Genomic DNA, 13,545 nt, shown 5'->3' with positions numbered 1-13,545 from the left:
CTTTTGCGAACAAAGTTTTGCTATACAAAAGTAGACTTAGACTTCTCTTTATTGATCCCTTTGGGATGACTCCTGCAAGGAAATTAGATTTCCAGCAACAGATTTTAGCATCAAAGATAGAAAAAAATACAGTATAAGAATAACAAACTTTTAGCTTTTCTTTCTGTACAGGTGGCTGGTGTGTGTTGTCCAGTCCAGTTTATTATCCAGCCACAGCCCAAGGTATTTGTAGGATTGCACAGCCTCCACCTCAGCTCCCTCTAGCAGGTACATTAAACCACGTTAAGTAGTAGTTGTTGTTAATATTAGAAGCCAAGCTAAGCTACGATGGGCCTTTGACCTAGGATCTGATCCAGCTCATCAAAAAGGTGGAACTTGCCTTTTATTTTCCCTCCGGCACCGCTGCGAGACAACTCTCTTTTTTGAGCCGTGTATCGCTGTTTGAGCGCCTTCCATTTACTCCGCAGGACGTCCCACGGCTTGTCGTAAAGGACATTCTAAAAGCTTCATGCGTAATGCCTTAGCATGGACGTTTAATGTATCTAAACAACGATCAATCATCACCAGATGAATCATGGTCATATCTTGTCATGAACACTTAAGCCTGTTAAAAAAACTAAATTGAAATCCAACGATTATAGAAGTTATCTCACGTTAATGTTTTCTTCATCATAGTGTCAGATAACGTCCATAATATTTGGACATTGGGTTAGATTTGACCGTTTTAAGTGGTTATGATGAGCAATATAGGAGAGGATTTTTTTGGTGATGATTGATCGTTGTTTAGGTACATTAAACCACGTTAAGCTTTTTCACATTAGGACTTATAAAGCCAATGAGAACCGTGGAGAGTCAACCCCCAGCCGCTCCGCTGCCCTGCTGTGAAGCAGAAACGCTTTATGTCAGATAATGTCCATAATAATTGGACTTTGGGTTCGAGTTTTTGACAGTTTTCAGTGGTTATGAGGAGCAATATGACAGAGAAATTAGGTAATCATTTATCATTGTTTAGGTACATTAAACCAAAAAGCTTTTTCCTCGCCTAGGGCGCAGTGATGAAGAAAACCTTAACGTGAGATAACTTCTATAATCGTTGGATTTCGATTTAGTTTTTTTGACAGGCTGTCAAACAAGTGTTTATGACAAGATATGACCATGATAAATCTGGTGATGATTGATCGTTGTTTAGATACATTAAACCATGTTAAGCTTTTTCACGTTAAGCGTTTTAGAATGTCCCTGTCGTAACCTTTGTTGGTCATTTCCTTTGCGAGCTCCTGATAAATGAGGGCGTTTCTTAGATTTTTGCTATCTAAAATAGCAGTTATATTTTTCTGGTAAATTAAATTAAAAAAGTATCTTGTCTTCTCGTTTGTCCGCTTACATCCGTTTTTGTTGACAGCTGTCATGTGTGCAAACAGAGCGGAAATACTGGGCGGAAATGAACTGAAACTTCTTCTTCTTCGTTTTATTGCGGGTTGCAACCATAAAATGACCTAAAACTTAATCGCAATTCATTATTTATTCGGCAAATAACGTTTCCATCAGCGTTTATCGCATAAGCCGTATATCGATCAAGAGAAAATCCGATGAGACCGAACGTATTTTCTTTGAGTCGATATTCATGAAATTCTGTCGGATTTTACTGTTTCCATAAGGCATTTTTCATTCGATATCACTTAATTCGGATAAAAACGTGTGGATGGAAACATAGCTACTGACATTGAAATCAGTTTGCTTTTGTTTTAAAGAGGAACCTTATTACAAAGTAAATAAAAAAGAATGTCAAGTGTATGAATGCAGACAGGCTACAAAATTGACAGAAACACAAAGTCCCTGAAAACCTATTTTCTTATTCAGCTTCTTATCATGTCCACAGGAGTTCTACATTAACACACAATTTTCTATCAAAGTTAGAAAAGTTTTCTGCTCCTTTTACTGGTTTGAAATGTGCAGGGCTTAGTTGGAAAAAAGTGATGTCATGAATGTCTTTGCACCAATCAAGAAGTAGCAATATTTAAAACAAAATGTGATGAATGTTGTAGGGTTAATTGCTCATGCTGCCAGGACACTGGCACTCAAATGTGATTAAACCACACACACATACAATCCTGATGAAGCAGATCATTCTTTTCTTGAAGTAGGTGAGTGTTAAATCTTAGTAATTAATACCTAAGGAAAGAGTTTTTTTCCAACATTTAACTGTTGCTTGTTCAGTAATGAATATATAACATTTTTAGGGGCTTAAATGCACCACCAACAACACGCAAGTTCGACATTTATAGATTTGACAAACACTAGAGTTTTGTAAAAAGCTATATGCAGATTCTATAATATGGAATCAAATCTTTGCCATAATGATTTGAATCTAGCAGTAACTGAATATCTAATTTTGAAACAAATTTGCTACCGAGTATGTGGTGTTGAAATTTGAATACCACTGAATTTATTTGGTCTGAATTCCCCTCTTTGAATTTTTTGGGTCAATTTCAGGTAAGTACCAGTATTAAAAACATATATTCAAATGTTTAAATTCAATAAGCTATCAATTAGATAAGATCATAAAACTTTCAGACAATACAAATTTTGGATGAAAACTATTACAATCAATCTGAAGGTCATAGTCCCAATAAAGAAAGCGCTTTAACTGTACATGAACATAGAGCCAATTGTAAATGAAACACTGTGCTGCACTTTTTACACATCAAACCATCATGCATTGTTTAACAAGTGCAAAAACACCCTGTTATTATGAACATGCAGTAGTCTAAACTATGTCAATAGTCAAGCATGAAAATGTTGGTGCAATACATAACCTTTGATTCAGAAAGAGAAGCAGGAGGTTTGTTGGACCCAGAAAACATGGAGGACAGGAGACCCGCTCTCTCTTTTATACTCCTCCCATAATATTCTTTAGTAGACAGTCTCTGGGCTTTACTCTGCTAGACAGCAGGTGGTGGTGAAAATCAGATGAGAGCAAAAAATTATATGTAAGCAAATTGTTCGTAAAAGTTGTGATAAGGAATATTGTACAGAACTGGCTTGAAATTCACCTTCTGCATTGACTCCTCTGACCTCTCAGAGGAATGGTCATTATCCGAAGCAGACTGAGTAGAAGCAGATAAATGACTGGGTGTCACATCTGGAGAGGTGCATTCTGTGTAGTAATGTTCAGTACCATTAGGGCTCAGTGAGCGGGGAGGACTTAATTGACCCATAGACTGCGAGGGTGAAGGAGAGCGACTATAGCCACTCTGAGGGTGAGAAGATGTGGGGGAATAGAGGAAAGTGGTTTGCTGAGCCACAGCACTGGGATTCTCCAGTAGGCGGAGGTAGATGGACGGCTGGAAACAGGAAGAAGAGATGAGGAGCAAGAGGAAACAAGATGGGTGTGGGTTTATAGTAGGTAAACAAATATTATGCAAGTATGAGGTACTTATCTGTAATGCTTAAATGAAACTGATGTTTGTAAATGTGGTAGAAAAGGTTTCAAGCTTGATAGTGTTGCTTTGCAGACCCTCCTCCACAACTCTGCGGAGGAGGGTCTGGCTAGTCCACACAGCATTCCGGGATGGGAGAAAAACGTGCTCTGGTTTATTGGCATATCTTTAAACAAATCAAAATCGTCTTGGGCGGCACTACAGATAGTCTAGTTAGTTGTCTGGATTTACCCTGCAGAGATCTAAGGAGCAGTTAACCATAGTCCTCATAAATCAACCAGAGTTTAGAATTCCAACACAAAGGAAGCAATAGAAAACAGAAATCCGGTCCAAAAAAAAGGACATACAACGTTTTTTCTGGCGGCAACGGGGCAATCCCGGAAGTGGAAGGCCGAGGATATAGACTACAAGCTTGATAAATGAGAGGGCCACAAATGGCTGTTAATCAATAACATAACCCATCCAACCACATTCACGAGAGAAAGAGCTGAGAACTGTTCAGAGGGAGGCATACCTGCCACTTGGGACGAGGAGAAGGTTGAGGAGGTGGAGGGGGGACATTCTTGGGCTTTGCAAAACGTGGGTTTTCCCTCTTCTCCTGGTCCTCATCCTCCTCCTCCTCCTTTAAGAGAGGATGTGGGGTGGTGGAAGGAGACAGAGGAGGGGAAAAGTAGGGATTGGATGTTTCCTCATCAGACTGATGCAAGGTTGAGAGGAAAGGAAAAAGGACAGCAAAGGAAAGGAAATTTAAGGAAAGGAAAAAGTCTTGGGAGATTGGAAATATATAGTACATGATTTGGCAATAAAATACAGGTATTTAAGGAAGTTGGGAACAGAATAGTAGTCAATAGATTTCCAGTGATTTGGATGTAAACATTACATTGTGGTGAAGGTGCTGCACTAACCTCAACATACGAAGCCCATTTTTAAAGGGACAATTCACCACAAAATTAAAAATATGCTTTTTTCCCTCTAACCTGTAGTGCTATTTATCAATCAATTGATTGTTTTGGTGTGAGTTGCCTCGTGTGGGAGATCTTGGCCGTAGAGATGTCTGCCTTCTCTCGAATATAATTGAAACTAGATGGCATTTGGCTTGGGGTGTTAAAGGCGCCACAACAATACATTTGAAAAACTCAACAGGAATGCCTCTTTCCAGAAATCATGACCTGGTTACTCAAGATAATCTATAGACCTAGTTGTGAGCAGTTCCATATAGGAACTATTCTACCGGCAACACCCACCAACCATATCACCACGCAGAAGAAAGAACAGGCTACTCGTGGACGAGAAGCTTGTCCTCCTCAGCTGATCTGTAACTGGTGCTGTCACTGTAGCTAACTGACACTGCTAGCTCACCTGAGCTAGCCAAGTCTACAGTTCAGCCGAGGAGGAGGCCATCCAATGTTTCCATCTCGCGCTGTCACAAACATAAGCCTCTTGTCCGTGAGTATGCTCAAAAATCTTTTTTGTGACAAATATGCCGATTGTAAATAGTAAAATAAAGTTAGTGTTCGGAAACATAGCAAAAGGTGATACTAGTATGATTGTGGTGGAGTTTCCAGGAAAAACATGTTGTGTGATGAGACAAGCATAACACAAACTTGACAGCTTCAGCAAGAGATATATGTATGTCTCCTGGAAATACACAGACCCTTAGAGTTTGGGATGGCACTGTGGTTAAATTGTACTGCTTAATCCTAATTCACCTCGATCAAGATTGCATTAAATGCTTCTGTTTCGATTAAATGAAGAATGTCACAGGGTGGCCTGAGAAACCTGACTCGAATAAAATACCAATATAATAGTATTCTATCTCAGAAGGTTGATTTTAATTTAATCAGGGCAAGACAACATTATTTTGAATCAAGAGACAAAGCAGGAAAATTATTCGCTAGATACATCAAACAGAGGGAATCAGCTTCCACTATTTCTGCAGTTGGATCCAATTCTGGAGTCATTTTTACAGCAACTGTAGATATTAACAAGATTTTTAAAGAATTTTACACTGATCTCTATAGGTCATTATCTACCTCTACTGATGAAGAAATGTGTTCCTTCGTAGTCACTACAGAAGAGCAGAGAACTCCTTCATGCAGATTTGACTATAGAGGAAATTAAAGAGGTGATGGGTAAGGCTCCAGGGCCCGATGGCTTCACAGCAGAATTTTTTATGAGTTTTGCAACTGAACTGGCTCCACTTCTATTAGAGGTATATAGAGAGGCACTGGAGAAGGGCACATTGCCACCAACATTTAGGCAGGCTTTGATAACTTTGGTTCCTAAAAAAGGCAAAGACCCAGGAGACCGTAAGAATTACTGTCCAATTTCCCTAATGCAGTTAGATGATTATTTACAAGATTATTAAAAAAAATGTTGGCAAATAGATTAAATAAGGTTATTACTTCTCTAATTCATTCTGATCAGGTGGGGTTTATTCGCGGACGTAGCTCGTCAGATAATATCAGGCGTCTCATTAATATTGCATGGTCTATAGCTGATAAACAATCTCCAATAGCTGATATTTCCCTCGATGCCGAAAAGGCGTTTCATATGAATGGGGCTATATGCTATATGTATAAATGTATGTGTATTGCAGCATTTTTATAAAGAGGATTTAGGTGCTTTTTTAAGCACCCAAAGGCTGCTGTACAAACTAAAGGGTTAATTCCTGAATATTTTGCTCTTGGAAGGGGAACAAGACAGGGAAGCAGCCATAGGGGGGGGGGGGGGGGGGGGGGGGGGCGAGACTAACTTCCCAGGAGTTATGGTAGGAGGGGTAGTGCACAACCTTTATGCGAATAATACATTATTTTTTTGTGTCTGAACCTAGCAGATCAATACCCTGTTTACTCGGGATCATTGACTCTTTCTTGAAGTTTTCAGGTTATAGGGTAAATTGGTCCAAGTCAGAAGCTTTAACTTTAACAGATCAGTGCCCAGTAACAGCCTTCCAATCAGGTGCATTTCAGTGGCCAAAGCAAGGTATCGTTTATCTGGGTATCCTATTCCCTCCCCAGTTAAAAGACCTAGTTAAAGTTAATTTGGATCCATTATTATTATCAAAGTCTCCCGAACCTTCTTCGGGTATCCAGAGTTGAGTTGCTCCCACATTTTTCCATAACAACTATTTTTGTTGTTATTGCTTTTATTGGCTTCTCAAATATGCTCATCATAACGACACACACATGCAAGCAGTGTGCTTTCAGTGCAGTTTTAAAATTACATCTATATTGAGTATGTAGCAAAAAATAAAAAAAAATATGAATCTTATAAGCAATGTAATATTTAATTGTGATATTTAAACACTACTGAATATTCAATGTTGAAATTTAAATGCCACTGAATTTATAGCATTGAAATATTTTCCATCTCTCTGAATGTATAGTGGTCTTAAATCCCCTTTTTGAAATGTCCTATTTATTGATAAAAAAAGAAAAGAAAAACTATCACTTCACATAAACTCTAAAAATTCAAGTAAAGTCAAACTAGGATAAGCAGCTAAGCCTGAATAGAATTGATCAGACCTCTGTCCTATCTATTAGTCATACTTTATGATGCAAGCCCTTAATCCTCTTAAAATACAAGATAGTTTTAGTAGCCTGTATATTCAAACTAACTAAATAAAAAAATACTCAAACATCATACATTTGAAAAGATAAAGTGATTTTAAATGTCAACATTAGGTATTTAGTTATGCAGATTATAAGATTCAAATGATTACGCTTTTCTTTGCTTTCATACTAAACCAGTTAGTCAGCTGCAATTCCATGTAAATAAAATTCAAAATCCAACGCTCTGGTGGGTCTGAAAATTAAATTGATGGTATAAAAAAAGTCCGTTCTGGTATGAATATAATCATGAATTTCACACAGACATTCAGGGACATTGAAATCAGTTTTCTTTTTTTCCCAAGAGGAACTTTTCCACAAAGTAAATAAAAAAAGAATGTCAAGTGTGTTAAAGCTGACAGACTACAACAGTGACAGAAACAATTAAAGGCCCTGAAAACCTATTTTCTCAATCAGCTTCTTATCATGTCCACAGGAGTTTCTATCAAAGTTTTGGTTATTTCAAATATTTATCTTTGCGGTTTTGGGGCCAAGTTGAAAAAAAAAATAAAGCTGATATGTCTTTGTCTATGTCACTTTGCTACATACCTTTGCTGTCGAGGAATTCTCCTCAAACTTGGCCAGCAGCTGAGTAGCCATGGAGCGGACTTTGTTCTCCCGCAGCTCCCCATCCTCACCAGCACGGGGTGCACTGTGACAAGACAACTGTTGCCATGCCAGGGTCACAGAGGGAAATATAGAGGTAAGAGAGAAGGAAAGCGTAGCGGGTAGTGGGGTCAATTTGAGCCACATACTGTATCACACAGAGAAAAGTGTTACTTATGTTGTTTTGGACTTATGTCAGAAATATAATGAGGTCCTGTTTTCACAAAAACAATGCAGGTAATGGTCAGGGTTTTTTCTGACTTAGAATGAGCCATTGAAGGGTGACTACACACGACAGTAAGCATGATCGGTCTACGTACAGTAAAGGAAATGAGTCTGTGTTACCTTATTTAACAGAAATCTATGCATTTTCCGGTTAATTGATAAACAAAATGTTAATTATGCTTGAGCAAATGAAACCCCAATTAACAAAATTGTTTAAAAATAAATACTAATATTTAAATACTACCGCTAAAATCACAGACAGAGTGCGGTACAGCCTGACTCTGGACAATAAAACTGAGACTGCGGCTCATATTCATGTTTATGTTCTGTTTGGTAAATTGCTATTTAACACATTCAAACTGAATTTAAATTGCTATTTTTATTCTCAATTCTTATCATTTTAGTTTGGTGATTTTCCTTTGGCGTTGGCTAAAACCTCTTTGGGGTGCGCCAACAATTCCTCTATGCAGGAAAAACCCTGATGGTCCACTATTATCTTAAAACAACTGGAACATTTTAGATCTCCTGTTGAACCTACCTCTGTGAGGAAGTGGTTGCCCTTTCGCCGTCTCTTGTTAACAAAATTGTCTTCCAGCTTATTGTCATCCTGTGACAGTAGACACCACAATAAAGATTAGTTCACAGAGACTTTGATTTGTATATGTTTCCAACTGGATCATCCTCTGTGTTCAAATGAACAAAGAACCACTAAGATTGTGATCAGTGTAAAAGCTGAAGCTGCAACCTAATCATACATTAAAATTCACATGAGCAGACAACAATCCCTCTAATCACTGTGCAGATTGACGGCTAGCATTTGTAATTAGATCAAATGTTTATTACCACTTTTGGGATTAACACATGACAAAAGTAACGCAATTATAGTAATGCATTTCTTTTTGCTGTAACGCACTAATATAAACACATTACTAATACAGTTTTGGTAATATTATACCAGTTACAATCTCAGTAACGCGAGATACAATGCATTTTAACCCGACATTAAGTGGTGTTTTATTTTTTTTTAAGAATTCACCAACACCGCAAAACATTTCGGCACAGAAAAAGTCTTTAAGTGTAATTTCCTGTTGCTGGAATTCGATGGTTGAGTTCACTGTAGAAACGGATACATTTGCGAGGGGCATAGGCATACTCCCATGATTTTCAGGAGTTATTACGCTGCGTTGAAGCGAGGTGCTGTCCTGTCTCTGTTCCTGTGCTCAGAGCCAGAACCAGAGACGGTACGGACAACATCTGTGTCCCAACAGGTGACTGTACGTCGGCGCGAAGAGCAGAGTTTCCGAGCAACTGACAGATAACATGTCGGGAATTAACTTTTAGGCTTGCTACATTAATATCATAACATTTTATCAGCGGTGGAAAGTAACTATACCATACTACAATACAATTGTAAAGTACCTTAAATGGAGTAGTTTCAACTTCTCCTACTTCATACTTCTACTCCACTACAATTCGGAGTCAAGTAGGTCTATTGTAGCCTATGTTTTACTTCACTATTTATTTTATAGCTTACTTTGCAGATTCAGATTGATAATACAAAATATGTAATAATGATGAATAATGATGTATTAAATTTGATAAAGATGAGACTGTAAATGAGACACAGTAACTAGTAATCTATTATGTATTACATTTTGGAAGGAACTTGCCCAACACTGTTTATTACAAACAATACCTTGATTTCTGTTAGGTTTAGCTTATTCTAATCAAGATTTCAATGACTGAATAGTGTACTGTGGATAAATGAAAAGGGTCTTGAGGAAGGTAGGAAGAGATTGATCCTTTAATCCTCAATGGAAGCATCAAATAAATGAGAGAGAGAGAAGAATTGAAAAATGTGCCTTTACCCTGGGTATCCTCTTCTTGAGCTGAGGCAGGTTCAGCAGTTTGTGGTTGCTTTTAGCTAGATATCCTTCACCAATCTCATGTGGTTCTCTCGAACCTGGAATACAAACATCATTATACAATCATATAAAGCTTATTTATTCATTTTCAGAACTTCAAACTATTTAATATCACATGAAGATACAGAACACTGAAAAGTTGTTCAGTAGGATCCCTGTGAAATTAAAGCCCAAGGTTTCCCATTTTAAAACAATCGAGGACATGCTTGCAGCAGGGGGGAATAAAACACATTGCCAAAATGTCATGATAGCTTAATTATTGACATTATTGAGATTTAGAAATGAAACAACTTGCTGGAAAAACTGTTTAGAAGGTGTATTTTTAGGTTTATGTGGTGCTTGTACTCACATTTTCACTGTTTTTGATGTACACCTCTTGTTAAAAGTCCTACTGTTTACCATCAAAATATATCACACACTAGATATATGCTATGCCATGTATCAGCCTCACAGGATCAAGACAAGAGACTTGACAAGAGGCACACTTTTTTCTCCTCTGAAATATTACAAGCATAACATGCATTTTTCTTCCACAGCTGATTTGTCACCTCTATCAGCTGTCACCAAGTCCACCACTGAAACTCTAATCGCCAAAAAGCATTGATCATAGATCCTGAAAAACTCATTTAAGATACATAAATGCACAGTAACGGTGTCAAATCCTCGTGGTGGTATATAACAGAGACACCCATTTTCACATTTCCTAAAACCAAAAGCTTTCGTCTTCAGAATAATTTTGAGATGCAATAATGACATTAACAAAAAGGACACAAAGGGGCTTTAAATGTCCAAATACCTGATTTGTTTGCACACAAACAACTTTCAACATAATCCAACAACACTAATATGAATCTGAACTGAGTCAGCATGAGAACTATAGACATAAATAGTTATACAATCAGGAGAAAATCAAATAATAATAATAATAATTAAAGCTGCAAGCAGCGATGACGGGCCCTCGCTTCTTGCCCCGGGGGGTACTGGCAAATGCAACATCACATGTAGACCACACATTCTAAGTTTCATGTAAATCGCAAAACTTTTGCCAAGATAGAACCGTTCATGTTTCCACACCCACCTACAGGAAGTTGTTCCTCCATAACTTGCGCATTGTGTTAGCTATCAAAATTCTTTTGATAACTTTTAGTCAACCGAGTTATATCCAAGTTTTCGTGCAGATTGGACTCACGGCCCAGGAGAAGTTAGACAAAGTATGTTTCCCATATATCGCGATGTGAATAATTAATAAAAAAAATTCTAACAGCGCCATCTAATGGCCGATGCACTATAAATTTGGCTTGGATGCTCAAACCCCTATACGGAACAACTTTCTCATATTTGGTGTCAATCGGGAATAAATCTTGTTAAGATACGCAACTTCCTGTTTCGACAGCCCCCTACAGGAAGTTGGTCCTCTGTAACTTGCGCATTGTGTTAGCTATCAAAATTCTTTTGATATATTTTTGTCATGAGGGTCCACCGAGTCTACATGCACATTTTTGTGCAGATGGGACTCATGCTCTAGGAGGAGTTAAAAAAAGTAGGTTTCACTCAAAGCAAATTAGCTAATTAATTAAAAGAAAATTAAACAGCGCCATCTAAAGGCCAATTGATGACATATTTGGCAAACAGCCTCATTGGCACATGAGGAACAACTTTAAGTTTTGTGTCCATTGGAATAGCCGTTGGCAAGATATAACCATTCCTGTTTCCACTCCCACCTACAGGAAGTTGGTCCTCCATAACTTGCGCATTGTTTTAGCTATCAATATTCTTTTGATAACTTTTTGTCACGAGGGTCCTCTGAGGGTATATGCAAGTTTTCGTGCCGATCGGACTCACGTCCCAGGAGTAGTTAGACAAAGTAGGCTTCCCAAATGTCAATATTTTGATGATTAAATAAAAAAAATTAAAACAGCGCCATCTAATGGCCGATTGCAGCCAACTTTGGAGGAACATCCTTGTCAAGTTTCGGGGCAATCGGAATAATTGTCAAGATAACGCAACTTCCTGTTTAGACAGTAAGTTGCTATAACTTCCGCATTTTTTCAACTATCAAAATTCTCTGGATAACTTTTCATTATTAGGGTCAACAGATACTTCCTGCAAAGATTCAAGAAGATTGAAGTCACGGCCTAGGACGAGTTCGAAAGAATGAAAAACACCTGAAAAATGCATAATTAAAAATGGCCGCCTTCCGGTTGGGCGGAGCTAATGAATGTAAATGGGAAATATGTCTGCAATGATTAGAGCAATATGGGTATTAAATCTGGTGAAGATCGGAGCAACTATGTCCAGGTTAAGGCCTCTTACGCATTAGGGGGCGCTATGGAGCCCGCTTACAGGTATGGGCCAAATCGCTGTACAGTCTCGCAAAGCCCCCAGGTGTTTATGTGGGCGCCAATTTTTGTGAGTTTTCGTATATATTGAGGCTGTCAAAAATGTGCCCAAGGGCTAAAACCAATCAGGGTCACATAGGCCACGCCCACTTTGACCAGTCCGTACCTTACTATAGGGGTGGCCTCATGAGTGGCCCTAGATGGTACCCATCAAATTTTGTAAAAATCGGATGAGCAGTTCATGAGGTATAAACTTTATGTACTTGTAGTGCCCCCTAGTGGCCAATGTTCGTAAAATGTGTGGGGCACCTCCAGAGGGTCATGGCAAACAAGAATCTTAAGTTTTGCGTTAATAGCAATTATTTTGGTTGAGATATGGCAAAGTTGGTGTTTTCATACTTAGCTACACACATTTGTTTGTACGTAATATGTGCAATTTTTATTTTTATTTTTAACTTTTTGTCAGGTCCGTTTAGAGATGCTACCTGCCAAGTTTCATGCAGATCGGTCGCACGGTCTAGGAGGAGTTTGGCAAAGTAGGTTTTCAATAAATCGCCATTTTTCACGCATAAAAGTCTAGGCGGAAATGGGCGTGGCCTATATCAGGAGATTCAGCTGGATCCAGGGAATGCGAAGATATATGGTTTTTGAATGTGCGATGTACGGCTTGGGAGTTATAGGGCCAAACGCGGGTTTTCTGCAATAGCGCCACCTAGTGGTGCATATGAGTAATTATTTTGAATCTTTGCAATTTTCACCAGTTGTGACATGTTTGCAAATTGTTGTGAGTTTTTGTGCATGCTAACCCCCTCAAAAATGCGACGATGGACTCGGAAAAATAATCTGACGAAAAACAATAGGTTCCTTCGCACTTTCGTGCTCGGGCCCTAATAATCAGTAATTGACCAAAATTCACTGATGCAACTTTGCAGAACAACTTACATCACCAAAGGCCACTATAGTACAATAACACAATGTAGACATCATTACTGACTAAATATAGCCAAACCATAGGGGAACTACATCCATTTTCAAATTTGTTAATCATGTTATTCCTATGAAATAAAAAAAAAGTCAAAAATATGAGTAAACATGAACAACTCCCTCTAAAGTCCAAAAACTAGAGTGCTAAAACTCAAATTTGTGATGTCATCAAGTATAATATCGGAAGTTGTTCCTTAGACAATGAGTTGGGAAAAGTGTTATAGATAATACTGAGTACACAAATAACATAAATACAAGGACATGTATAACCCTTTTATGAGGCTTGTCCCGGTTAGGATCATATTTGGGATATGGGGTTTACATGAGGGCAAAGAAATCGGGTTATTCATTCTCCCCATATACATGATAAATACTAGTAACCCAGTTACTGATAAGTGCATTTTCGCAGGCGCCG

At 38.3% G+C, this 13,545-nt stretch overlaps 1 protein-coding gene across 1 annotated transcript in view; it reads right to left on the bottom strand.

Annotated features, from left to right (window-relative positions):
- Positions 1-13,545, bottom strand: part of LOC120563894 (protein-methionine sulfoxide oxidase mical2b-like) — a 102,290-nt gene that overhangs the window by 57,319 nt on the left and 31,426 nt on the right. Inside the window, exons 9-14 of the mRNA XM_039808392.1 lie at positions 9,751-9,845; positions 8,421-8,489; positions 7,601-7,717; positions 3,955-4,137; positions 3,054-3,344; positions 2,817-2,942 (exon numbers count right to left, since the gene is read on the bottom strand). Coding sequence (XP_039664326.1) covers positions 2,817-2,942; positions 3,054-3,344; positions 3,955-4,137; positions 7,601-7,717; positions 8,421-8,489; positions 9,751-9,845 — 881 coding nt within the window. The remainder of the gene's footprint in view (positions 1-2,816; positions 2,943-3,053; positions 3,345-3,954; positions 4,138-7,600; positions 7,718-8,420; positions 8,490-9,750; positions 9,846-13,545) is intronic.

Source organism: Perca fluviatilis, chromosome 8 (genome assembly GCF_010015445.1).
Source record: "Perca fluviatilis chromosome 8, GENO_Pfluv_1.0, whole genome shotgun sequence".
Taxonomy (NCBI): domain Eukaryota; kingdom Metazoa; phylum Chordata; class Actinopteri; order Perciformes; family Percidae; genus Perca; species Perca fluviatilis.
The sequence above is the reverse complement of the archived record's forward strand: the minus strand, read 5'-3'. Positions and strand labels throughout refer to the sequence as shown.